The following is a 26,671-nucleotide window of genomic DNA, read 5'->3' on the forward strand; positions in this document are numbered from 1 at the left end:
AATTATAAAAAGACGTTCGACGGTGAGAGGCTTTACAGTTACAAGTCGTGCGCTCGTTGGTTGCGAGGCTGTACCTCGCCAGGCTATCACCTGCCCTATCACGCGCCTCGTATTGTGTTTATCTCTCTGGGTGTGCACATCCGCACGAGGGAGTGCGATATATACTAGCGTTTGATCGATCGTCAAGCGCCACGCGTCTCTAGTCAATCGATTGTCCGGTGATATTTTCAGGTAAGGTCAACGGCCGGCCCCCACGCCGACATTATGCAATCTGACAAGTGCGCCGATCATGATCGCGAAAATCCCATAACTGTCACAGTTCGCGCCGGTTTACCGAAACCGCGGAGAAACGGGGAGTGTCTTACGGGCAGGAGTGATCCAGGGGAATTTCTTGCCGGTTTCTTCTTCGTCCCTTGTGATGTAGGATCGCGTAGGGTTCGTAGTGAAGATTATCGATAGTGTACCTTGTTTGTTTTTCTTGACGTTGAATTAATCGTGGTTGAACGATCGGTCTCTTTCTTTTGGAGATCACAGTAGAATGTACAATATTCTTCTCTAGTAAAAAGTCTGTTTAACAAAATTGTGTGAACGTGTTTTATGTTGCAAATAATGTTATACAATATTTTATGGCACATTATTTGCAATGATATTCGGATACTTTTGAAAACACTTGACTTGACTCGGATTTCTTTATTCAGAAGTAACGAAAGTTCGTATTCAAAGAGATACAAGATATTTATTCGATAACATATTTTTTAAATTCGATATTGATGAAAAATTTTAAAAATTGAAGATGTCAATACAGTAGGACCTCGATTAACCGATTTGATCGGCAGACAAACAGCCCTGTTAAATTAAGGCCCGATGGATAATCGAGACCCGAGGAAATAATTAAATGTTCATTATTAGACTGCGGATCTTCATGCAGAATAAAAATGTTTTGCATTGATTGTGGGAGAAGCAGGAATAACATAAAAATTAATTTCATCCCTTAACGACCTTGTTACATTAAAGGCTACGTTACAACATTTTTGAATTTTTAAAATCTTTCACTGTTTTATATTTCGTCCAACCAATTTCTGTATAAATTCATAAAAATCCGCAGTCTATTCATTATATTCCAAAATAAATTTTTCATTTTTGGAAATTTCTTTCCCTTCATAATATAGTCATATTTAAACGCACATTTGTTTATAACCTCCGGTTAATCGAGGTCCTACTGTATACGATATCTCCTCTGATAAGATCATTAACGAAAGAAATAATATTCGAGTTAGTTTCTGTTTCTTGCAATCGACGCAAACAATTTTTATTTAGCACGACGATGCGCAGTCACTTACATAAATTGCCTTTGAAACAGTCGGTGGAACCATTATCTACAATAAACAGTAACAGAACTTTCATGGACGAGGAATAATAAGTTTCTAATCTCGAAGATATGAATTTCTTTTACATTCATAGAGGTGACTGTTTATTTCGAGTATACTCGTCATGCGGGATAAAAATTTGCATTTGCCATCAAGTAAGATTTCATTCATAAAATGGAGCGAAACAGTTAACGATTACTATACCGTTCGACTATCGATCCGCGCATTATTTTCTCGATTAAAAATCTCTTTGAATAGAGGAGCGCGCGGTTGCACGTTAGCGTTCGCGTCTGAGGGTCGTCGGAAGCTTTATAAAAGGTCGGGCAACAATGCGCAGCCTGTTTGTCCGTCGGCGATCGGAATTCGGAACAAAGCGGTTCCGGTTCCGAAATTCGCAACATTTTTTTTCGTGCGAGGCTGTGAAAATCGGCGGGTGGAATCCTTGCGGTTTGTCCGCGGCCACGGAAGAGCGGAGAAGCGGAGAGTGTTCCTGCAGCAAACCGGGGCGAACAATGAAATATTACTAAATCGTGATTAACGTCGCGCTTCGGCTGGCTCCGCGGCTCGAGGCGGGATGATAAAGCGATCGTTGGATTTGCAAACTGGCTGTAAAAGTCCCGGCGCGCGTCGGCGTCGTTGTCGCCCGGGAAACGAAAACGCGAGTTAATAATTAACGTTCTCGCGCTTGCACACACTTTTTCCGCGGGGTTTGTCGCGTCAAATGCGCCGGTGATTATGACAGTGGTATAAGTCGTACATATTTTGCGTCCGGACATTTACAGTGTCTCTCGCATTTAAATATATAAAAAACATATTTTTCCGTTACGTAGCAACAATGGTTTCGCGAAACGTATGAATGGACTGCGGATCTTTATGCGAAATAAACATTGCTTGAAATCGAAGCTACACCGCTTTCACAATTACCGACAGAAATATTAATTCGCGTGCTCGCACGATACCCGGCGAACGCGGCCACGTTAATTAGAGGTAAATTAATTAACACGGCCGGTTAGTTAGATGCGCATTAATTCGCTCGGCTTCCTAATTTATGCGAATATTTATTTCAGCGTGATTTTAATGCGAGGGGGTTTACGTAAAACCGAACCCGAGAATTAGAGTTTCGACGCGTGTAGCGCGTTGCGAACGCGTGGAACGACGAGCCCGAGAAAATAGACGCATCGGGAACCGACCTGAGTGGCTTTTTATTTTCCGGGCGAGAAAGTCCGAGTGCAAGTGTGTTTGCACGCGATCCGGCTGATTTCTGTTACGGCCCTGACTTGGATCGGCCGGCAACGGATATGGACATTAGCGGATAGCAAAAACCGGAGACCGCGAACGAAACGCGAATCCGCGAGTACGCACGCGAGCGATTGCTAACAAGGACCATGCCGATTTTAATGGTGGAAATGCCAACCATTAAATGTGGCTGATTTCCAACGGTTGCGTGGAATACAAACCAAATAAAATATTATTTCTTCTTCCGATAACTTTAATACGCTCCTCAAAAGTATTAAGGGATCACTTGTGCGAACCCGAAAAATTGGTCCCAATTTACGTAATCATAACGCCGTCAAAAATTGTCGTATCGATATCGTTAAACAATGGTTTGAAAGTCTGAAACCTCTAGTTTCAGATGCTCTGTTTCAAATTGTCGCTATGTTGGTTTTTTACAAAGTTATAGCGAGATGAAGACAACATTGACCCGTTAACAAAAATTTTGTGCAACTTTGGAACATCACACCGGGAGCAACAAATTTTTTTGATACATCGCGTTAAAATCATTTGAAAGGGCTATCTTTCCTGTGTAAATTGTGTGGTTGTTGAATATTGTGCGATTTTTTTTATTCGAGTTATTCAACATTGAAGTAAATATGGGCTTTTTAACTTTAACTGGCTCCAGAAAGCGACAAAATTATCGTAGAATCTTGTGCAACAAAAGTATATTGTGGTCCCTGCGGGCTCGCTTTTCGCCTAAGGGGTTCACCGTGTGCCCTGAGGCTAATTTGCTCGATCACATCGCTCAAGCGATGTTTTTTTGTGTTTAATATACTCTAAACACGTCTCGCAAATGTTGAATATGTTCTAAACATTTATCAATTCATAATAGCTTCAGCCCATGAGAATAATTCCTGTTATTCGTAATTCTTTGGCAGAATCCGTAACTAGTACATTAGCTTTTTCCTCTACTCGTTTCCACTGCAAAAGCATAAAATTAAGTCTAATTAGGAGAAGTTCAATAAGTTTCCAATAATCGTCATACCGGCGAATGTACATATGCACATAAATAATAACGGCAAAAAAAGGTCGAAACAAAGTTGTAAATACCTGAGAATGAGTCGTTTATTCTTATCTTATCAGGTAGTAAACGACAGGCGATATTTATCTCTAAAGTTTTTGGCTCGGGTAGGTCGAGCAAATAGTCCGTAGCGAATCAGTTCGTAGTCGCGTGACGAGTTGTCTGGATTCAAATCGGTCCAATTAAGTCTCGCGACGCGACGTTCGATCGTCGACTCGGTGAACGACACCGGCGAATAATTGCTGTTTTATCGGTCACAGGATGTCGTACCACGTGAATGCGCAACCGATGTGCCCGCACCCGTACCTCGGGCCTAGTCTCGCCAGTGTTTGCGCCGGATCGCAATTTCTGAGCTTCATGACACTCTTGAACACCTTCGTCAACGACCAAGACACGATCTCGCAAATCTGCGAGCGAGTCAGACCTGTCAGCCCTCCTGCTCCTGTTTATGACTTCATTGTCGTCGGCGGTGAGTACTGCGCACTGTATTTATTTAATTGTACTAATTAATTTGTAGGAAATCGCTTCATTGCAACTTGATCAGATTTTGCAAGATACCGAATTGTCGAATTAACTCAATTACCTTAAATTATTGAAATTACCTTGAATTAACTTAATTTCAAAGAAATCTCTGCGAGGCTGTCACTCTAATTTCAATGCGTAATCATAATTCTTTTATGTAATCCTAATTCGTCCCTATCCGTAGCTATTTTACACATTTGTCACTTTAACTTGATTTCAACGCGGTTCATGTAACTTTAATTTGAACTCACCTCACCTAGTTTCTTTTGTATCTTCAATGAGGTAGATTTGACATTTAGCCCCATCGCCCTTTCAATCACATTTATTTTTATCATTGCACGAACTTTAACCCCAGAGACATTTCGAGCTGCGGAAACGAGGACAGAATGTGGGTCGGAATGGCCGAATGTAAATGTTTCCTTATGTTGATCGTAGATTGTTGCTAACAAGATTTTTTAATGATTTCGGCGCACCGATTCGATCAATTGTTGATCAAACAGGGCGGTCATTTTATCTGAAGACATTGAAATGTCTCGAGATATATGCATCGGATCTAAACAAGTGGGTAATGAAAGTTGTTCGTCGCGAAGGGGGACATCCACTGATACAAACTCGACCCCCCATTGTCACACCCTGGGGGTGGGGGAGGGAGAAGATACAAAACTTAAATGGGAACCCCCATTTTTCATTATAGTATCGAATATACATTCGAAGTAACTTTTCCCTTTGCGAAAATGTTCCCCATTTCTAATCGCAAATCAAAAATGTTAGAAATATTGAATATTGAAAACCACAATTTTTCTATCATTTCGACAAAAAAATTCGCCTTGAAAATCTTTTAATCTGGCTCTTATCGGAGAATTTACACAACAGTTTCAAAACTCCTACGAAACGGAGAAGGAGTGGGGGGATTGCAATATGTAAAACTCATTTCCGCGAGCATAAGCGAGAAAAAAGGAGCGCGTTAATGCTCCGGCGGAAACCGGGTTGCAGCAAAGTCTCATTTGAATCGGTGATTGACACTCGAGAGAGCGTACTTTCACGTGGAAAACCACGCGTAGCAGAGGGAATGTTCCTAAATGATTCGGCGGGGAAACTTATTTGGTGGTATCAATCGCAACGCTGTAATTTTGCATGTCTTAGGGTGTCGGCGAACGTCCGTATTCCGTTCGGCGAATAATTAAGGACGTTTCCTTATCGATCAGATATGGGATGGTTATAATATCACACCGGCCCGATGTCGGGCAGAAGATTATCGGTCGCGGGACACGCGAATAATTAAGAGCAGCAACCAACCAGCGAACGTTAATTTAAACGTCGTCGGACGACACAGAGGAGAGAGAGAGAGAACTGAATGTTTCACAGGACATATCGATCGTTCCCAGTGCCTGTGTTATTCATCATCTCGCGAAAATCTGTCGACCGCAGGAGAGAGAGAATGTTGTGCCCTGCATTCCGATCGGCGAATCGCTCGAGCGTTTCGCGTCGCGCGAGTTCGTTTCCAATGCGGTTCCAGCTGAGTAGAAATAAAGAATTAACCACTCATACGCTAGTTTTCGTCTATGATACTTCCCCGGGAGCCGATCTATTACTGGATTATTATCACTTTATCGCCAATCCGCGAATAAATCGATCACTAGCTCTGCGAATATTTATGAACGCTCGTAATTCATTGACCACCCGTTTATTAACGGATATTTGGAATAACTGCTGCGACACTAAACAGAGCAGTCGAGTTAAATGATACGAATTGTCTTATAAAAATAACTATGTTTGATTTATTTAGCCTTCGCACGATTTTTATTACTATATAATAATCACTAAAGAAATCTGTAAAATATGTAAAATATAAAATCTGTCTGGGTTGACTCCAGTGTTGAAACTGAACTAAACGACTCGTGATTTATTCAGAAGGCGGAGAGTTTATTGAATGATTACGGATCGCTATTGAATGGTTCGTAAATAATTCACGAATAAACTGGTCAATAGTCTCGCGAACATTTTTTCCACGTAAAAATCAATACAGAACAATTTTTATTTTGCAGTATACCAATCAATAGACGGCGCATTTGATTAATTTATGGCAAACATTAATGGGTGTAATTTAAAACGGGAAAAGCATTACCCGTGTTGAGAGCATCAATGTGGCATTTCCAACCTTTTAGAATCAATGAAAAATGAATGAACTCTCTATTTAGCTTCTATATTTTGCAATGAATGCAGAACATTTTCGCATGAAGACCTACTGATAAAATCTTTAAAATCCAATATTGAACGACCTTTGTAAAAGTCGTTTTTAGCGATTGTTTTATCTGGTCTGTAATGAATATTTTAAAAATTCAGTGTAGGTCAGTGCTGGGCACATTTGCCTCGAGTGAGGCAAACCATCCCCTCCGTAGCGGCCACTGTCCCCTTCCAGTAAGCGCCGTTACCCGTTGGTGGGGCAAGCAAGCGTGTGTGGGGTATATATTTGACTCCAAATAAGAAGGTACTTGTTCTGCGCATGTCGGTGCGCGTCAACCTTATTGTAAAAGTCTCTAGATCAGCCAGTACGTCATGAATATTCATATACCAGGTGACAAAAATTTGTAATTGTATCGTCTTAACCTCTCAAACCGGTTTGACGTTTGTGCGTCAACGTAACCTCATTGAATACCTACTCTTGTACCTTTCCGCTTTCTTTTAATTAAATTATATTGCACAATATGAACGATCTCCCAATATTTCTCTAAATACTACGAACACATGGTATTATCTTAATCAATGGTCACGTGGTCGGCGGAATACGACTAGGGGATTAGCCAATGAACGAGTTCCGTTAGTGGAGTCGTAAATTCGTCCGCTAGAAGTACCTTATATGGAGTCAAGTAATAGGGTGGACCTTATTTTTCTACCATGAAATTTTGGCCACGATTCCCCTCAATATTGTTCCATTTCATGAAAAAAGGAGCGAACCTAATGATTATCGGCAATTACACAGCGGCGGTGGTTGTCGATATAGTTTCTGGAAGCTTAACGAAGCGACGCTTCTCAAGAAAACAGCCGAGATTGATTTTAACGAATGTAACGGCCGCGATGTGCGGCTGATTGCGGTAAAGTAATCAAACATTCAAATTAATCGGCTTCGCGATGTTAATCTCTTGCCGGGTAGGCTTCGCAGGAGTTTAAGGACGAATCCGAATAAAATAATTCGCCGAGAGGTGTCGACGGTAACGAGAATAAAAGACGAGAATCGACAGCGAATATGGTTCGTTAGCCTTTCTTATATTTAACGAAGACATCTTCTCTTTTCATGACCTGTTTCGCAAAAATAACGTTGCAAATAAAGTACAACATTGACTATTTGAATGAAAAATATACGTGGCTTGTCTAGTTGAAGCGCTAAAAATGGTTAAAGTGGAAAATTGTTAAAAATTGTAAAATTGTGTTGATAGTAATTCCAAGAAACAGAAATTTAATGAAAATATCCTCGTTTTAAGCTGAAAATAGCGTAATAGTGATTTGAAATTCTTTCAATATTTTTCCAGTTTTGTCATAAATGCAAAAAAATATTTCGCTTCTCAATGTAGAGAAGTATATCTATTCCTAAACATTGTTTACCGTCGAAATGTTGCCGGAACTAGCCACGCAAGCTGACATTCTTAAATAGCTTCTTATCAGCGACAGATACACATTGTTTTTTTGCAGACGTCGACATGCTAATCAGGTTTTGTTCGCAGCGATCCAAGTGTACTCGTGAAATTGCAAATGTTCTTGCTCTCTCTACGTTTCCTTTTCTGTATGCACCGATTACGCTCGCACAAGTGACTTTAATTTATGGCGGGTACGGCGATTATTAAAATATTAGCGTGCGGGCAACAAGGGACCTTGCTAATCTTGCAATTACGAATTACGCGTGTTTATCGCGGCGAGTTCCGTGACGTGTGCCTCCGAATTGTTCGATTTGTTTACAGTTCAGTTGTTCGCCACTCTGGGAGCTAAACGAGCACCGAAATGACTCTACAGGGCGTCCGAAAAATTTTCTACTTCCTTGAAAGAGGTCTTGAAGTAAACTGACATGACTTTTTCAAAAAAATTGAAAGATTTGTAGTTTTCCGAAATTGTTTATTATTCCCTATCATTGCAATTAACTCTGACGTTTAAAAACCCATCTAAATAACTGGTCTGTAGTCTTGTAAAGATTTTAAAAATTTTCTACCAACTTGTCGCTTCGGTCTGTAAACAAGAGATTGCGAATTGTTCGTTTCGAAGGTGGATCGGGACACCCGGTAGACGGTAACCGGGGAACGTTAATTTTCCACGATCATAAACACGGTTCTCTTATTCGAGCGTATTTATTTCTGGGAACTCAGTATCGTTATTTCGCATGTAATTTATAGTTTCGCGGGCGCAAAGGGAATTACATCCAGTTCATTGAAACGCGCTCCTGATTGATTAGAGAATGGTAATTGGAGCAATACCCTCCGACAGCCTCCCCCGCTCTCTCTCCGTGTATTAGTTGCGTTAAACGCGATCGATTTGACTTAATTGGAAAGTAGGGCCGGAAAAGAGAGTGGGCGGAGCGGTAATTGGTGAAGTTTCGGGCAGCGGCGCGACGAGTTAACTCGTCTTGCTCCTCGATGAATGAGCCGGTAAGGAAGCCCGCGACAGGCCTACAGGGAAAAAAGAGCCTGGTAATTGGATGTTTTACGAGGCGGCTGACGAAATCACCGAGCTAAATCTTTATCTGGGCTGTTTAGCCGGAGCAACAACGCTAATATTAATCCTGCCCCGGTTTCTCTTTCGGTGATTATTGTCGGCGCAACCGTGAAGGCCGTTTTTACGCTCGCGCGACAACGCGAGCGCCTGCCAGTTCTGCTCCGCGGACTCCAAAGACGGCAATCAGGCTTGAAATTTGCAAACAGAGAACCTGGGCAACCTGCGCCGTTTATTTGTCTCAAAACTCTTCGCAATTTCCGCTCCAAAAGTTATTCAGACGCATATCAAAACTGTTCGCGAAGTCTCGTCACTTTTTTTTCAGCACAGTGGTATTAGTAGATCTCCGTGTGAGATAGAAATGTTCAAAGGAATACCAACTAAACATATTTGTCTCTTGAGTCATTTAATAAGTTGAAAATAATTTAACGGTACTCGTACTATTTTTTAATCCTATTACATTCGTTTGAACAACTCAACTTTTTCTGAAACGGAGAAAATCCGTCATCTAGTAATTGGACTGCGAATTTTGTGCATGGCTGGTTGAAATTTTACTTAGGAAAAATTCAAAGAATTTAAGAACGTCGATTTAAAATTTGTGAAACGTATTAAAGGGAGGAATTAATTTTTAACTTGGTTCCTTTGTCGTTTGAAATTAATGGAGGACATTTTTGTTTTGGCGTTGTGGCAAGATTGAAAGAATTTAATAACGTCGATGCGTGATTTAATATAGCTTTAACTCGCTGCTGAAGTTGTAGAACCAATTGAACAACTTCTCAGAAAATGCCAAATCATTTGCCTTCCATATTTCGAAAGACTGCATACAAAACAACTTTCTGATCCACAATAAACTAATTAGAAATATAGATTGTAGACTGCTCTCTAACCACGGCCACATTAACCAGTTCTCTATGTTTTTGGTGTCACTTTATCACGCGAAGCATCTTCTTAATGTATAGTTTAATCAGGGCACTCGAACGTTTCGCCAAACAAATGCAACTAAGATGAAGAAACTGCACTTACAGATCGCAATTATAATAATTGTATAGGAAGGAAACGTCGAACGAAATTGATGGATAGATTTCGAAAGTGTTGCAGGTACACATATCGAGAAACCACCTCGAACAGTTTTATCCTCGGTGTCAATCGTCTGGTTAATTAGATTACTAGAGTTAGAAAGTTCACGATGACGGGGAACGGAACTTAATAAATTAAGATTTTAATTCCTCGACCGATTACACGCCGTCCATTAACTGGCTCGATTTTTTCGAATTCGGAATGATCCCAGAGCGGTGCAGGTAACAGCGAGAGAGCTAGACAAATGCTTATTGCCAAGGATAACTTGTAGAAATGAAAAACCGACGCGAGATACGGCGATGACGGTCGTCCAAAGCTCCTGCGTGCGGAGACACGCCTTCTGAATCTAGCGCACGCAATAAATTCAATGAATTCGTTAACGATTGCGCAGATCGTCAAAACGACGGTCTACATAACAAGTTTGCTCAACGCTGCTAACGATTATTACACCGTGTCACAATTTATTACTGTATTACTTGCTGGAAAGTATCAAAAACGAATATGTAGTTCGGGGAGTTCATTATTTATGCGGGTGATTATGAAACTGATCCAAGTCAAGACTCGACACAAATCGATCGTGTTGCATACTATGTAGTAGATTGATTTTGTTATAACTAGACTGCGGATTTTATGCATTTATGACAAAAATGGGCAAGTACAATTTAAAACAGTGGAGGTATTAAAAAGATTTAAGGCCACCAGTGTATTAGTTTCACCTTAACAAGATAATTAAAAGAAGAATGAAATTTTTATATGGCTCCTGTGTCTGGCAATGCAAACATTGTTTATTTTGCATAAAGATCCGTAGTCTAATTATAACCATACAGGGTGATCCACGCAATCCTGACAAGCTCTATCTTTGTCGTTTTGGTTGAAATTGCGAAAAATGATAAAGGGGAAAGATAACGAATGGTATCTAAATTCTCCTTGCTAATATGTACAAAAAAGGTACCAAGAGCATTCAGACAAAAGTGGACAGTTAACAAGATATTTTGACAAATTATTATTTAGTGTATTGTATATTTTAAGAAGTGTTTACTATGATAAACACAATTTCCAACGGCGCAACGTTTCCGCGTTTACGCGAAGGACAAACGGAATTATCGCGACCCGGCCCGACCCGGGTCCGATCGTAATTCGACGATTATCGCGAGGGAAACGCGACCCGACGCTCGCTTTGCGAGATCGCTCGGTCGTTCGGTGTTTAGACGCGATATTAATACGAACTGTTATTCATTCAGTGGGCCAGCGTGATTATTGCGTCATTAATTTCATTTCGAGTTCGCGCTTCACCGCTGTCTCCTCCCACCAACGAGCCACCCTTCCGGCCCTGGCCGCTGTTTCGGTGCATCGTTGCAATGGCCTCTATTCGGTGCACTCGAAAAGTTCACAGACTGATGTGTAATAAAGGCGAGCGGCGAATTAAATTTTATTGGTCAGAGGCGCGCTATTGCAAAAGTACTTGCGCGGCAAAATTTCTATGTTCGAGCAGGAACTGTGATTTTGGTAGCGAGAAAATTGCACTCGGTTGGAAGGAGAATTTTGAGAGATTTTTTAAGGAGAACTTACAAATTTTTGTTTATAGAAAATTGCATATTTTGATAACTCACTGCAACAACTGAGTGAAATATTCTGAGCAATATTAGGAACTTATCGAATTCAACAGAACAATGTGAACAAACGACTTCGCAGAAATCGACAAAATTAATTCCGAAAGAGGCAAAATGTGTGCGACAAATGATCGGGAGGGTGCAACGAAAATCCCGGCGGCTAATAGGTCCGAAAGAAATCCGGGATTGACTGCGAGCGCAGAAGACGCGTGCAGATAAATGGTCCGAGGCAAAATCGGGGGCAGAGGAAGCGTCGTTGGGCGTCGCGACGACGGGAAGCGTCCCTAACGAGGCAACGATGACGACTCAACCAACGGAATCAGTTCCACCGAAAACTTTCGCGATCGCAATTGAATTATCCGGCCGGATAGAGGTCTTGAAACCCGATTAATCTTCTTTAGACGACGCTCGAAGCAGATGGCGTCGCGGCGCTCGCTAATAACTGACGTCCGTCCGATTAATTGGATAATGAAATGTCAAATGAAATTGGTCGAACCGTGACGGTGTTGTAAGAAATGCTAACTTTGCACCCTTTCTATATGCTCGGGGAAACTCTGCGGTCCGTGTCTAATGGGGACGTTCGGTAAATTGACGTGACAGAGAATGTTCGAGCGTGACAAGGGGACGCTCCTCCCGTCGAATAGTAATTGAAATTTCGGCTATTCTAGCATCCAGTAGAGCGGCGAAGTTACGTGCGGCTCCGTAATTATTATTCAAAATTTAATTTTCACAAGTCACTTCCTCCAAATCGGACACCACGTTTTCTTCAATTTACCTTATATTTTCCCTCAGTTCTACATATATTCAGTGTAGGATTGATTCTGACTCCCTGCACTCGGGGAATTTTCTCAGATCACCTAACAGTAGCTGAAGCTGAAACGTCTTTACGTATTTATTTATTATTTAGAAAAAATAGAAATTCAATCTTTCTAAGTTCTCTAGAAAGAATTTTAGTATTTTATTTTAATTGAAAGAAGAACGCAGATTATTCCGATTGCATTTCTGAAGATCTCTCGCCGCTGAAGTTCGAAGCAGATTTCGCGAGAGTTTTCTAGCGCGACACGACGGAAAAAAAATCGGCGAGAAAGGAAGGCGCTGCTGTCTAAGGCCAATGGAAAGTCTGCGCGACAGTCTACGGTGAACAATCGTATCAGACACAGCGATTCGATCTCTTCTTTTTGCCGATGGGTATCGCTGGGAAGGGTACCACTATGCGAGGCCGACGCACAAAGCAACCATGCTTCGCCTAGGCTAGGGTCAGACTGCTATCCGTAGCAGAAAGTGTCCTCCGGCATTAGATAAATTACACGACGACTAACAAATGTGGTAGGTAGCACATTGTTCCACTAATAGCGTAACTACCTACATTTTTCCTGTTATCTGACACTGTTTTCGCGTTTTTCACTCGTCAGTTTTACCCGGCTTCTAATTGGGAAAAGTTGTAATTGTAAAGAACAGTACTATCTCATCTTTATACTTGATATTCTTGCATACATCTTCTTCTGACAATTATTAAACCTGTAAGAAGTGCATAAGCAAAATGAGCAATCTAGGCAATCTTTGGGAATTTGTTTAAAGGAAAGTATTGAGTATTAAAATTTCAAAGTTGGCACGTTTGTTCGTCAATATCTAGAGAATGTACTCCATTTTTTCCAAGCAATAATGACCAACGGAATTTCTAAAAGAAAATACCAGTGCATTTTGTGCAATTTTCAAAAGAATGCGGAATAAGTCGAAACTGCTTTCAATTCCTCCAAATTCTCGAAGCTTTCCCAATGGAGTAGCCCGGTAGAAACGACGCGACAAGATCGAAGGATCGAAGAATGGAGGATCGACGAGACTCGTTACCGAAGCAGTAGGCGGGTATCGTTTGGTGTCGGTATCACAGTCCCCCCGGTAAAGACGATGAAATATGAAATTCGCTGAGGCGCGTACCGCGGAATAGTTTACGGTCCGGCGAGCCTGTATTTGCATAATCTCGCCGAATATTCAGCGTATCGCGCGATGAAAACGTTATTTGCCCGGTGACACTTTGCTCGATTATACCGGGGCTGATTTTTCGCGTTTTTCTTTTCGCCGCGGGCTAATCGATGCGCCGTTGACCGCCCGCGGACTCGCTAAAAACCCCCCTCTGCACCGCAGCCCGCTTTACGTAGTTCCGAGCGAATTGTTTTCAACGGGTTCAATCAAAATTTCATTGTTCGCGATCTTTCTCGCGGCGATTCTCCTGCGTCGCAACTTTTAATGCTCTCTATGCCGCCGCGCCCGGAGCTCCGGGAACCATTTTGCACCTTGGAAACTCGCAGACATCGAAAGGATCTTGGGATCCGTCGCGATCGGGAATTACAAACGTAATTAAGCCCTCGACGAGGTGTGAAAGATGAAGTTTCCTAATTGGAATATCAGTGTCGTTTTTTGAAGTGAAAACTTCTTTAGAAGCACCGCGTACACAATCGCTGGGCAGTGAATGAGTCTGATCCGTCACGCTCCGAGGTGAAACGCTATTCGGGTAAACTCCGCCCTCCGTGTTTAGCTAAGCGAGCGAGAAACATAGAAGTTTTCATTTCGATGGTGCGGTCTTATGCGCACGGTATTGGTCTGTTTTTTCTTTTAGATTGAACAGACTTCGCAACGCATTTAAAAATTCCATTCAGTAGAACCACAGCCTTAGACTCTTCGTAGAAGCATAAATAACGTAGCTGCGTTAGCGTGGCGTCGAAGTTCGATTCCATTGTAGCCGCGTCGACGGAACGGAAACGAACTGCGCCGGACGCGCGCGTTTCGTATCGAAATGCGTTTCTCGTGGGAAAATGACGAGTCGATCTAGAAAAGAGGGTGCGCGGGGGTCTGTGTGGCGGGGGACACAAAGCTAACGGGAAATCGTGGAAAATCGAGGAAAACGGGCAGAGGAGTGAGAGAGAGAGAGAGGAGAGTGTGGGTGCGTATCGATCGAGACCGATCCAGACTCCTTTCGTCGTCCGCGTGTAAAATCGCTCGGCCGCTGGCCGCTGGCCGCTGGCTGCGGCAATGCGATTATGCAACCGTGACGACCGCGTTTTTGCCATGGCAAACCGTTTTCTCCCGATCTAACGTTACTGTCACGCCGATACGCTCGCCGTTTCAACGAAAAAATGACACAGAACGCGCGCGCGCGCACCGCACCGCCGAAAAAACGCGCCGACAACGGGAAACTCATTTTCTTTCTTTTCCTGCGAGCGAGATCGACCGGTTTTCTTTCGGTGGGCAACGCTCGCCGGTCGATACGCTATTTACCAAGCACACTGGTCGATTTTGCCAAAAGCCTGGACGAAATTCGTATCTGTAGTTGTTCGACTGCGGATCTTTGCGAAACAAAAGTTTTATAATTCGATCGTAATTGAACACGGTTCAGTATGCGAAATAAAATGTTGATACACTTCATTTTTTACGTACACAAATTCAATTGTTTGAAAATAACGTCTACATATTTTTACGTTTTTGTTGCATTGGGTTGTAACATGAATACCTTCGAGTATATTCGGTATTTTTACTGTTAATCTCATCCCGTATAATACCGAATCAGAATCGTAATGACGATTCCAGAAAGACTACCAAACACGGACCACATTCATCTCTTTTAAATCGAAATGTAATTTGAATGAAATGAAAAATAAATTGAAGTGCGAATTTCGAAATCTGTGAATTTCGAGTGTGAAGCTTGTATATACAGGGTGTCTCAAAATTCCTTCAACATCCGGAAATCGGAGGTTCCTGAAGCAACATTTTCCATTGCAAAAATGGCGTCCACGGCTTTGTCAAGGAGTTATTAATGAAAAACGCGCGTGTTGGCACAGTCGGCCCGGCGCACACTGGTCCACGCGTTCGATCTAGCTGTTCATTTGGTAAAAAAGTAACTTGCCCAAATCGATGTTCATTGAATGCATATTGCTCCCTAAATGTCCATGACATTCGAAAACTAAAAATTGTGATCAGAACAAGCATATAAAAATCAGCATTTTATGAATCCTATTTGCCACCGAAAAATTACCTCTTTTCTTATTGATACCCTGGAGAATCTATTTAATATTATGTGTCCATTTTTGTTGCAAATTAATAGTATTTGTCTGTATTTAGATTATATCTCTTGTACTAGTACTTGTACCTTGCGCATAGGCCTTGGCCATGGCGCCAGGTAAAAGCGGTCACCCAGGTAAAAGCATGCGCCGTAGGAACGTGTTCACCATCAGATTCACGGTGCTCACGCGGAAACACTGCACCCGATGAAACCGGAAATACAGTGATCAGAATCGTACTTTTCTCCTCGGGAGGGAAACGTAACGATGCACACGACGCAAAAAAAACCTGGCGCGGCTCGGCTTCGAAATACACTTATGTTTGAACGGAACATCACGTCGCTGCATTCTTTCCACAAGGATTCCCGGAACGATTCATCATAGAATTTCAAATTATGTGGTTCCCAGAACTGACAACGTTTCTTGTCGATCGATTATGTGGTCTCACGTAACCGACACAATCGCAGTCACGTCTTATCGCCTCGTGGCCGATAAGACTGCCGGTGAAACTGCAAACAATTAGAAACGCATCGTTATCTCACCTGCAACGAACGCGCCTCGTGTTCATTTCTTCGCGAGCCTAATCAGAAACAGAACATTAAATCGTTTTCACGAGTAGGACCGCTATTATACGAATGACCTATAATCGATAACATAAATGGAGTTCTACCGTGATAGTATGACAATTTTCAGCGGCTCGTTGGAGTCCCAATTCCAGTGCAAGGAGGTTCAAGAAAATGAAAACACGACGAGAAATACAACTCATCAATCTCACAGACCCAATCCGTGTACTGAAGGGTCAAGGAAAAAACTTGTGCAAAAATGTCGGCGGATATTTCATGCGGTCGCCTAACGACAGATACGCAAATCTCGAGCATCCTGAGCACGCAAGAATGAAATTAGCGAGACGTAATCCCACGTTTCGCAGACGTCCGTGTCTCGTTGCGTAAAAACCGTAAGATGTGTATCGCGGCTAGACTTTCCAAAAGACTTTCTGAAATCGGGAACGCCGATCGTCGGTTGTGCTTTATAAATTCTTGCTTTCACACGCCAGGGCAAATAAACTAAATAATACGATTATACGTGTGCATACAGAGCTTCTTGTGGTCGCGGGACACGCGTTCCGTTTCAGCATCAGCCAGCGGAACGTTTAACCGGATCGCCTTGTACGCGTGAAAACGTCGAATCATTGTATCGTAAGGAAACGATTCGCCGGGGATCGCGTGTGCACGATGCCGCGGTCTGTCGTAACGGAGAATCAAATGCAACCGCCTGTAAACCCAGAAGTAGGCTCGAAGGCAGGCACATAATTAGCTTCCCGTTCGAACGTCCCGCCGACCGTGGAATCGCGGAAGCGAACGGGAAGCAACGTGTTCGATTTCTTCGATTGTGCTACGAATCTTCCAGACACGTATAGGTAGGGTTGTCAGAAATGTTTTATCCAAATATAGAAGAAATAGTGAAAACTGCAATTATGTATACATATATGAGATAGGCTCAGGATATAGGATTTCAAGTAAAAGAGGTACACAGCACATTTCAAAATTTTTTATTCAAACAAAGATTTTTGAAAACTCCGATAGGTACGTAAAAATCAAGTTCGAATATAGAAGACTCGTATCAAATATAGACGATCTAGCAACCCTACGTATGGTCGAAGAAGCGCTGCGTCTAATGACTCAAACCCCAACTTTCCGCGTTCAGCCGTTTCGGAGATCTCAGACTATGAACAAACAAACATTCACATTTTAATTTATATAGATTCGCATGTTTTTTGCAGGTGGAACGGCCGGTTCTGCGGTGGCATCAAGGCTCAGCGATCATCCGGAATGGAAAGTCCTTGTGCTGGAAGCTGGCCCGGATGCACCGCCGGGTACAGCGGTTCCCAGTATGGTGGCAATGTTTCTGGGTACGTTTCCCCGTTGCGTCGATTTAATCCTTTCGGTGCCAAATGGACAGTCTCAATTTCTTGTTAACCCTTTGCGGTCCTAGCACCGGTCACCGTTCTCCAGCTAGACCGCATTTATTTGACCACTTTCAAAACTATACCACATATCATCGTACCATATCGTTTAAAACATTTCGCGGCATACTCGGGGTTGCGGGATTTCTTTCGTAATGTCTGAATTCACTTGAATGCTCAAATACAGGGTGACAAGGAATAACGGAGTTAAACATTTCTTATTGTAATTCTGTGAAATCGACGAATTTTGAAAAACCAAATGAAAGCAACCATAACATAGACCTTTAGTATTCATATATTTAAGAAGTTTCGAAGTGGCCACCCTTTGAGCCTCTGTATCGGCGCAAAGGGTGGCCATTTCGAAACTTCTTAAATATATGAATACTAAAGGTCTATGTTATGGTTGTTATTATTTGGTTTTTCAAAGTTCGTCAATTTGACAGAATTATGATAAGAAATGATTAACTCCGTTATTTCTTGTCACCCTGTATAATTCTCGAATATAATCGTTATCTACACAGGCAGCGACATAGACTGGAAATATCAAACAGTGGACGAGGAGAACGCGTGCCTATCGACAGGAGGTTCCTGCAGCTGGCCAAGGGGTAAGAACCTTGGAGGAAGCTCGGCTCACAACGGCATGATGTACACACGCGGACACGCGAAAGATTACGACAACTGGGCAGCAATGGGCAACGAGGGATGGAACTGGGAACAGGTGCGTAGAAAATCGGAACGTACCTGCTACAAATCACCCATCAGAAAACTCACGCAGTCCCACGAGTCACGAATTGCGCCACTACGAATCGCGTGCCGTTCGCGGGAAACCGTTTGCCAATCCGGCAGTCTGATTCACGCTAATAAACTGCTGGAATTACGAGCGCGACACCGATTCCTTTTTTCTCTTGTTCCGTTGCCTCTACCTGTTGACTTTAGGCTCTGCCACTGTACAAATCTTTGCGAATCCTTGGCTTTGTTCAAACGCACTTCAGGCGCAAGCCTCGTGACGTTATTACACCGTGTCATTGTACTACAGAAATAATTGCCTTCGCTTCGAGAACAATATTTATGCTACACATTGAAGATCTTCAAACGAATGACCTAGCAAGTATAAGTTGCAACATTGAAAATTACTTAGATTATGCATATAGGTCTTCGATCACTTTTTCCAATTCTTATGTGGTCCGTTAAATTCTAAATTCTTTTGTCAATAGCCTGAGCTCCATTTTAATTGTGTACAATGATTCTAGTAGAATCATAGATTAGGATCAAAGATTACTTGAAATGGTCGTTTATTTTTAATTTCTTCAATCTGATGGGCAGTCTACTCAAGGTGGCAGTAGAAAAATAAAGATTCTCGAGTACAGTGCTCAATAAAACGATGACCTTTTACGAGGTACGGTGCTATGCCGCAGGTCCTGCCATACTTCACGTGCTCGGAAAACAACACGGAGATCCCTCGAGTAGGCACTAAATACCACAGCACCGACGGCCCTCTGACCGTCGGCAGGTTCCCTTGGATACCGCCCGTCGCGGGCGATATCCTGGCTGCGGCAACTGAGATAGGTTACCCGTTGTCCGAGGACCTGAACGGAGACCAGTTCGTCGGGTTCACGGTCGCGCAAATGATGCAGAAGGGAGGCGTCAGACAGAGCGCCTCCACAGCATTCTTGCAACCACTCCGCTACAGAAGAAATCTCCAAGTTGCCCTAAACGCCACCGCTACCAGAATAATCATCGAGAACTCCAAGGCCGTCGGCGTCGAATACATTCAAGTCAGTATAATTGCAACACTGTTATATTCCCAATTCTAAATCTACTAAATACAGTAAATCCTCTATAAAAAAATATTCCCTCCACTGTAGTAATCTGATCTCGGCTCGGGTATATCGGTGTGAACGACTACTAATGCGACGCGGAGAGTCGCAGTCGCCGGCACAGTTCAAAGGCCCGCGCGTCCTCGCAATGTAACACCAATATTTAATCTTTTTTATTATTACTTATTTCTTATAAAACTTTCATCAATATTTTCGTGGCGTTTTTCTTATTAAAAAAAAGACCAAACACGATATAATTTCAACTGTATTTAGTGGTTTAATTGGCGATGAACGTTTCGGGCGGAAGGAAGGACAGCGTATGGGAAGGAAAGATACGCGGAGAGTCGCAGAGGCTTCGGCCGCGCGCGGTCTCTCTTAAATTATATTAAAATGCACTAAAAAGGAGAAAATAATTTTTTTTAGGCATTAGTGACTATAAATAAAAGCGTGGAACGCTAAACTATACTGACGTAATCTTCGTGGACGCTGCACGCTTTTATTTATAGTCACTAATGTCTAAAAAAATTATTTTCTCCTTTTTAGTGGATTTTAATATAAGCGTGGTTTTTAAAAAGTTCTTTATTTTCTACTCTTTATAGTATTTTTTAAATGGAACGCAAGATATAGTAATACTGGTATAATACTACCGAGCGTCGCGCGGTGAGGTGTGATATAAATATAAAAATTTGTTTTTCTCCTAGACGCACAGTTTTTTTTAAATTTGTTTTTTAATATTGCATTGTCATCCAGTTCTGAGCTATGTTTAAAGTTTCAAATCTCTAGCTCATCGGGAAGTGGTTTAAAATTCGATTACAACATTTGATGCATACAACAACTCGGCAAGCTAATATAAGCGTGGTAATAAAAATAGTGTCCGTCTACGAACTCTGCAAACGAACCACCCCGAGGCTTTCGCGTTTATGTGTGTTAGTAATTTCCTCCTAGCCAAAATAAGCCTGTAATTATAAACTTTCACTTTCTTCTAGGAAGTTGTGAACAACAAACTCGCTTCTATCATTGTAACCATGTAATAAATTGTACTGTTAATAAGAAAAAAGAAGTAACCGTACAATCGCGAAGCTCAATCGAGCGCAGGTGTCGTTATCTCTCTAACGTTGCAAAGTTATGTATCGGCTATGGTCGACGAGTATCGTCATCGGCGCCGATGACAAATTGTTCCGATTATACCGGCGGCATAAATCCATCAAAATTGTTTTTTTCTTTATCGTTGTTCCTGTTCTCGAACGCTCAACGATTTCCTGTTTTCGTGACGTTGAGATAGGAGTTCCGGGCTAGGTTCAAGGTTTTCGAGAAGTGTGTAATCGATATACGATCCTGTTTCAGAGCGGTCAACTTAGGGTCGCTAAAGCTAATCGAGAGGTGATCGTCTCTGGCGGCGCTGTCAATTCGCCGCAGCTGTTGTTGCTCTCCGGGATCGGGCCAAAGGAACACTTGCAAGCCGTGAACGTCAGCGTCGTCAAAGATCTACCGGGTAAGCGGCGTTTCAGACAACCAGAGCCGATGCGGTTTCGACTGTTTGCTCGATCCGACCTGGCGAAATTGCTCCTGGCACTAGATTTGCTCGGGAAGCCCTCTACCTGATGGTTTATAGCATTTTAAACTAGACAGAATTATTTAGAAAATTTGTGCTTGAATTTTTTATCGAGGTCGGTGGAATGCGTTGATAAATCGTGAATCATTTTGGAATTGATTCTGAGGAAATGCAACGGAGTACAGTCTTCTTCTTTTGCACGATGCTGACTGATCACTTGTAATACACACACCATTTTTCTTTTGATGAAGTACCTAGATATATTATTATTAGACTGCAGATTTTACGCACTTATGACAAAAATGAGTAGGTGTAATTTAATATAGCGAAAATATTGGAAACATTTAAACATACTCTTATATCATTCTCAACCTACTAAACATAATATAAATTTTTATTTTGCATAAAGATCCGCGGTCTACTTACTATTTTTGATAATAAAAACCTTTTTGCTAGGTCAGTACAAAAATTCATCCCCGATTCTTTGTTGTATTGCGTTTTAATACGAAATCGGATACGAACTTTTGTACAAACCTAATAGTTGTATAATACGATGGAGCTCTTCATGAACCTTGGCGTGTTCCGCAGGCGTCGGCGAGAATTTACATAACCACGTGTCATTCACGGTGTCCTTCGACATCAACGAGCCCAACGAGTACGACTTGAGCTGGGCAGCAGCGGTGGAATACATTGGCTTCCAAAATGGACCCATGGCTTCGACAGGTCTGTCTCAAATGACTGGAATTGTCTCTTCCTCGTACTCCACACCTGATGACCCAGATCTCCAATTCTTCTTCGGCGGCTACCAAGCTGCTTGCAGTACCACCGGAGAACTTGGTGCATTGATGAGCGATGGCCCTCGCAGTATCAGTATCTCGCCCACCAACCTTCACCCACGAAGCAAAGGTAGCTATCACGACAGTAGTCATATAAAATGTTATCTGGTTCAAATATGTACACGCAATTATTTCCTGAAGTATCATGGCAGGAAATATTTCAGTCGAGCGTTTTATAACGTCAAAGGAAACACACCACGATGGTAATTATTTGATTTTGAGATGACCTCCAAAAATCCTTTGATATTCACATGCTAATTTTTAAGCGGCAGTTTACGTTTTGTGTTATGTATATTACTACAGCTGACAACGATCCGTTTTTCACACGTATGTTCTTTGCACTTTTACTTTTCATAAATCAATTTCAACCTTCTCTAAGTGTAACAACACGAGTTTTCTATGCCAAATAGGTATTGACAAGTTACAGTTGTTAGTAATAACCAGTTTTCCGACTAACAAATCTTAACTAATTTTAGCTATGCTCTTAGTCCAGTCAATGAATGCTCATAAGGAGATGTAGAGGGAAACGGGAGGAATACAATTTCTAATTTTGGGACTTTGTTTGGACTAGTTAACATGTACTAAAATTCCCAACTCCTTTTTCGGTATTCCGCTTATATCTCGGAAACTATGTGTCCTAGCGATAAGACCATTCTATACAAAATTAAAGCTGATACAATGTGCCATAAGATTGACTCCATTCAGTTTTTCGCTATCTCGCATAGTTTCCGAGATATAAGCGGAAACCCGAAAAAGGGGACCTTCAGTAGGGACTTTTAGTATGTTTACCTCCTAACTAGTCCAAAGAAAGACTCAAAGTTACAGATAGTGTTTCTTTCATTTCCCTGTACAACTTTTCGTTCACTGGACTATCTGTATAATTAACAACCATATGTATTCCGACAGCTGACAACCACCCGTTTTTGAAAAGTTATGTTCCACTCGTACTCTTCATAAATCGATGTTAACCTTCTCGAGTGTAACAACACGTGCAAGCTTTACGAGTTTTCTATACTAAATAGGTATTGACATGCTGCAGTTGTTAATAAATATTGAGAATCGAAGATTTCAGTAATAACTAATTTTCCGACTAACAAAATTTAACCAATTTTAGCCATTGCTCTGTAAAATTAAGAACAAGTAAATCTTATGCGGAGATATTACTAAGATCATTTGAAGCAACATTTTCCTTTGCAAAAATGACGCCCACGGCTTTGTTAAGGAGTTTTTAACGAAAAACACGGACCAATCAGAGCGCGGCTACGCTGAGCGGGAGCTGTCGCCGAGTCGGACTCCGTTCACTGTAACCGCGCTCAGATTGGACAATGTTTTTCGTTAATAACTCCTTAACAAAGCCGCTAACTCCATTTTTGCAAAGAAAAATATTGCTTCAAATGATCTCAGGAATCTCCCATTTCCACATGCTTTTGAGACACCGTGTATATAAATTAAACTTCATTATAATTAGATTTTATGCATTTACAAATCTGGCAAATTTTAACTGAGCAGTTTAAATCTCCTTCACCCTTATGTAGCCAATCGCGTGTCCCCGGGTTCCCATTTACTGAATTTCTTACAACAACTTGTTAGTGTTCCTCTAAAAATATTACAAAATTGATGTGAATATCTACGTAAATAGAAGTGAAACTAGTGCTCCGCAAAACACTCGTCTGAAACACATTCCAGCAAGTTTGCCACTCCGGGAAATAATCGCGGGGGGACATTTAAACCGAATTGAATGTACATGTATCGAAATGGACGATCGTCCTCGCTTTACCGGAATCAATATTACAAGCGAACCGTCTTTCCGCGTTAGGAACACTTCGGTTGGCCAGCAACGATCCCCTCGCTAAGCCCATAATCCATGGAAACTATTTGAGCGATCCGCTGGACGCGGCTATTCTCGTCGAGGGAATTCAGATCGCCTTGTCGTTCGCCAACACCACTGCCATGAGGAAACACAATATGACGCTTTCGACCACGGCTCTGTCAAACTGCTCGCAGTATGAGTTTCTCAGCAACCAATACTGGGCCTGCGCCGTGCGACAGGACACAGGTCCTGAGAATCATCAGGCAGGATCCTGCAAAATGGGCCCAGCCTACGATCGCATGGCTGTCGTTGATTCTAGACTCAGGGTGCACGGTGTCAAGGGTCTCAGAGTCGCTGACACGTCCATCATGCCGCAGGTATAGTACTCTTTCACTTTAGAAAAGTCTCCCTCTTGTATTTAACACCCCCTCTGTCTCGAATTATGATTACATACACCTTTATTAATTGTGAAACGATTTAATTATAGTACAACTTTAGTCTTATTTTATTTCGAAATTGTAGTATAACTTCAGGTTGCTTTTGTCTTAAATTGTAGTATAACTTCAGTCTTGCTTTTGTCTTAAATTGTAGTATAACTTCAGTCTTGCTTTTTTCTTAAATTGCAGTATAACTTCAGTCTAGCTTTTGTCTTAAATTGCAGTATAACTTCAGTCTAGCTTTTGTCTTAAATTGCAGTATAACTTTAGTCTCGCTTTTGTCTTAAATTGCAGTATAATTCCAGTCTTATTTCAGTCACAAATTGTAGCTTGCATAAAATGTTCGGCGAGGTTTATTTTAATTAAGTTTATTATAAAGATTTTGTAACTTAAGCTTAATTAAATTCTGCATGATTTAAAGTATCGCGCGCCGCATTAAGAGCTTCTTCGTTACACTTTAACGTAATTTGCGCCCGAGTTTTTCTTCGTTCGTGTGGCTCAACTTGTGACGATTTTGTTTGTTGATTAGCGGTTAATTGGGTCGGCGCATTTATGCATTCAGAGCAATGTTATGTTTTAATTTTCTTGCGGTTTGACTGTTGTCAAAGACATACTGTTGGAGTATAGTCACCTGTTTATTCGGTTAGATTAATTTGTATCGATTAGGGGGACGTAGTCTGATTTGAACTGACTCGTAAATTGGATGCAATTTACAATTTATAGTTAATTAATGTTGTCTGTAACACTGCGCGTATTCGTGTTTTTCACGGTGTAGGGGATTCAATTACTAATTGGATTTAGTGTCTAGTTTATTGGCAGTTTATACTGCAAATATTTGTTTTGGAAACGTGAAATGGCTGAATCTGAGAGTTCGTACAATGATTCTATTTAAACAAATTTTATTATAATATATCATAATATGAGACAAAGGGAGCGTTTACGGTTAAGAAATAACGATTATTTGCCTGACATACCATTTCGAGAAGTTTCAGACCAAAAAATAATTTTTTTTCTATTCCTACCAATAATAGACGTAAAATTTTGAAAAAATTACACACTTCGAAGATAATTTCTAATTATCATTTGGTTTTGGAAAGAGACCCCTTCAAAGATAGGGGTTCCATCAGTTGAAGAAACAATTTTTCTTAGGCCTGACGAATGACCTAAAATTTTTGAAAAAGTACTTCAAATAGAGCTAACATATTATTAACATAATAGAGCATTGACAAATATCAGGACGACTAATCGAATCCGTTCTATTGGCATAGGTAACATCCGGCAACACGGCTGCACCGGCAATAATGATCGGCGAAAGAGCAGCCGCGTTCATCAAAGCTGACTGGGGCGTTGGCGGAACGCAATGGTACGGGCAGCCTATCCACATCCATACCCGTATGGGCTCGTATAGCCCTCCATGGAAAAACTCAGCCCCCCGGAAACGCTATAATTAGTCACTAGCAATTTGCCATGTTCCGTAGTTCCCGTTCCACGATCGACAACTCGTTGGATCTATTGCTTTGGGGGATCAAATACGTCGACTGGGACCAGGGTGTCTGGTAATCAACGATCTCCGATGAATCTAGTCCAAGATATTCCGGCGAGTGTCGCAAACGATTTGGCCGCGAGTTTACCGGTGCCAAGATGGCGGCGAAAGTCACCAAAGAGGCGAGATCATCCGAGCAAAGGACAATGCTCTCGCCGGCCTTTCTCTTCGCCGCCCGTGATCAACGTGATCCAAACAAGATCGAGGGCCGATCGACTACCGTGGAACGGAAACTCAGCGAACCAACTGTTGAACATTAGCGTACCTCCCGTTGCCTTAATTCTTTCTCGCGCGTTACCAAAACTGCGTCCTATCACAGCGTATATCGAACTCGAGTCTCTCATTCGATCTCTCACACTCTGAACTTTGATCTTCCATCGAACTCGAGCCTTTCTACTGATCTACAGATCCACTGCGTCTGTGAAATCTGGAAACTCTACTGTTCACATAGCCAATTGCAGAGACAGAATATTTTCACGTAGATCTAGAAATCTAGGAACTCTTCAACCCCTAACTGTAGTCTACCGTTTGTTCGAATTTGATCCCGCGTAGGGTTCCAGAGATTCCGATCGAATGCGCTTGTGAAATGTGGGAACCTTATTTAAGATACAGGATGTTTTTCCACTGTTTTTCTTGTACTGGGAATTTGCAATTGATTTCTCAAAGGAACTGTGAGCGAATTGATCCATGCACCGTTTGGAGTAACGTTTCTTTCTAGGATCGAGACCTCGGAAGGAATTACAAATAAGTCTGCGGACACGTTGTACATTAAGTCATGCTGTGTAAAATATTATTCGATGATGTGTCTGTTACATAAATGAATTATTGTGTATGTTGTACTCGCGTGGGATTCACGTCAGCTTTTACGTAGCTACAAGATTGCTGAGATGTTTTCGTGAGTTTCGTTGTATCGGGTTGATCGACAGTGTTTTTCACGCAGTACAAATTGTTTACCTATTGCTGCGGTCGTCGAATTCGTTTTATCATTTCTCGTGTACTGCATTCCTAAAGAATCATGCTCCATTTGGAAACATTGGCTCGGACATGCTAATAATAATCATTGTTGCAAAAGGCTATCACTGTATTTTTGAATT

General features: G+C 41.8%; 2 protein-coding genes across 5 annotated transcripts in view; one reads left to right on the forward strand and one right to left on the reverse strand.

Annotated features, from left to right (window-relative positions):
- Window positions 1-26,671, reverse strand: part of LOC143210469 (MAM domain-containing glycosylphosphatidylinositol anchor protein 1) — a 531,502-nt gene that overhangs the window by 376,890 nt on the left and 127,941 nt on the right. The gene's annotated exons all lie outside the window — the stretch shown is intronic.
- On the forward strand, window positions 38-26,653 carry LOC143210470 (glucose dehydrogenase [FAD, quinone]). 4 transcript variants are annotated; one of them, XM_076427364.1, is made up of 10 exons: window positions 38-231; window positions 3,924-4,132; window positions 17,400-17,528; window positions 18,104-18,300; window positions 18,998-19,357; window positions 20,744-20,891; window positions 21,540-21,857; window positions 23,604-23,974; window positions 25,303-25,397; window positions 25,513-26,653. In XM_076427364.1, exons 2-10 carry the CDS (start codon window positions 3,925-3,927, stop codon window positions 25,592-25,594), a joined length of 1,908 nt encoding a protein of 635 aa, XP_076283479.1. In that variant the 5' UTR covers window positions 38-231; window position 3,924; the 3' UTR covers window positions 25,595-26,653. The 4 variants fall into 4 exon arrangements, with proteins under 4 accessions (XP_076283479.1, XP_076283478.1, XP_076283477.1 ...); XM_076427363.1 differs by having other exon boundaries at window positions 38-435; window positions 25,303-26,653; XM_076427362.1 differs by having other exon boundaries at window positions 25,303-26,653.

This window comes from Lasioglossum baleicum, chromosome 7 (assembly GCF_051020765.1).
Source record: "Lasioglossum baleicum chromosome 7, iyLasBale1, whole genome shotgun sequence".
In the NCBI taxonomy this organism is placed as follows: domain Eukaryota; kingdom Metazoa; phylum Arthropoda; class Insecta; order Hymenoptera; family Halictidae; genus Lasioglossum; species Lasioglossum baleicum.

Excerpts from the sequence above, each read along its gene's own strand:
- LOC143210470 (XM_076427363.1), top strand. The coding sequence starts at position 3,925 with ATGTCGTACCACGTGAATGCGCAACCGATGTGCCCGCACCCGTACCTC. Across the intron at positions 18,301-18,997 it reads AGGGATGGAACTGGGAACAG|GTCCTGCCATACTTCACGTG; the intron begins GTGCGTAGAAAA and ends GCTATGCCGCAG. Across the intron at positions 20,892-21,539 it reads CGTCGTCAAAGATCTACCGG|GCGTCGGCGAGAATTTACAT; the intron begins GTAAGCGGCGTT and ends CGTGTTCCGCAG.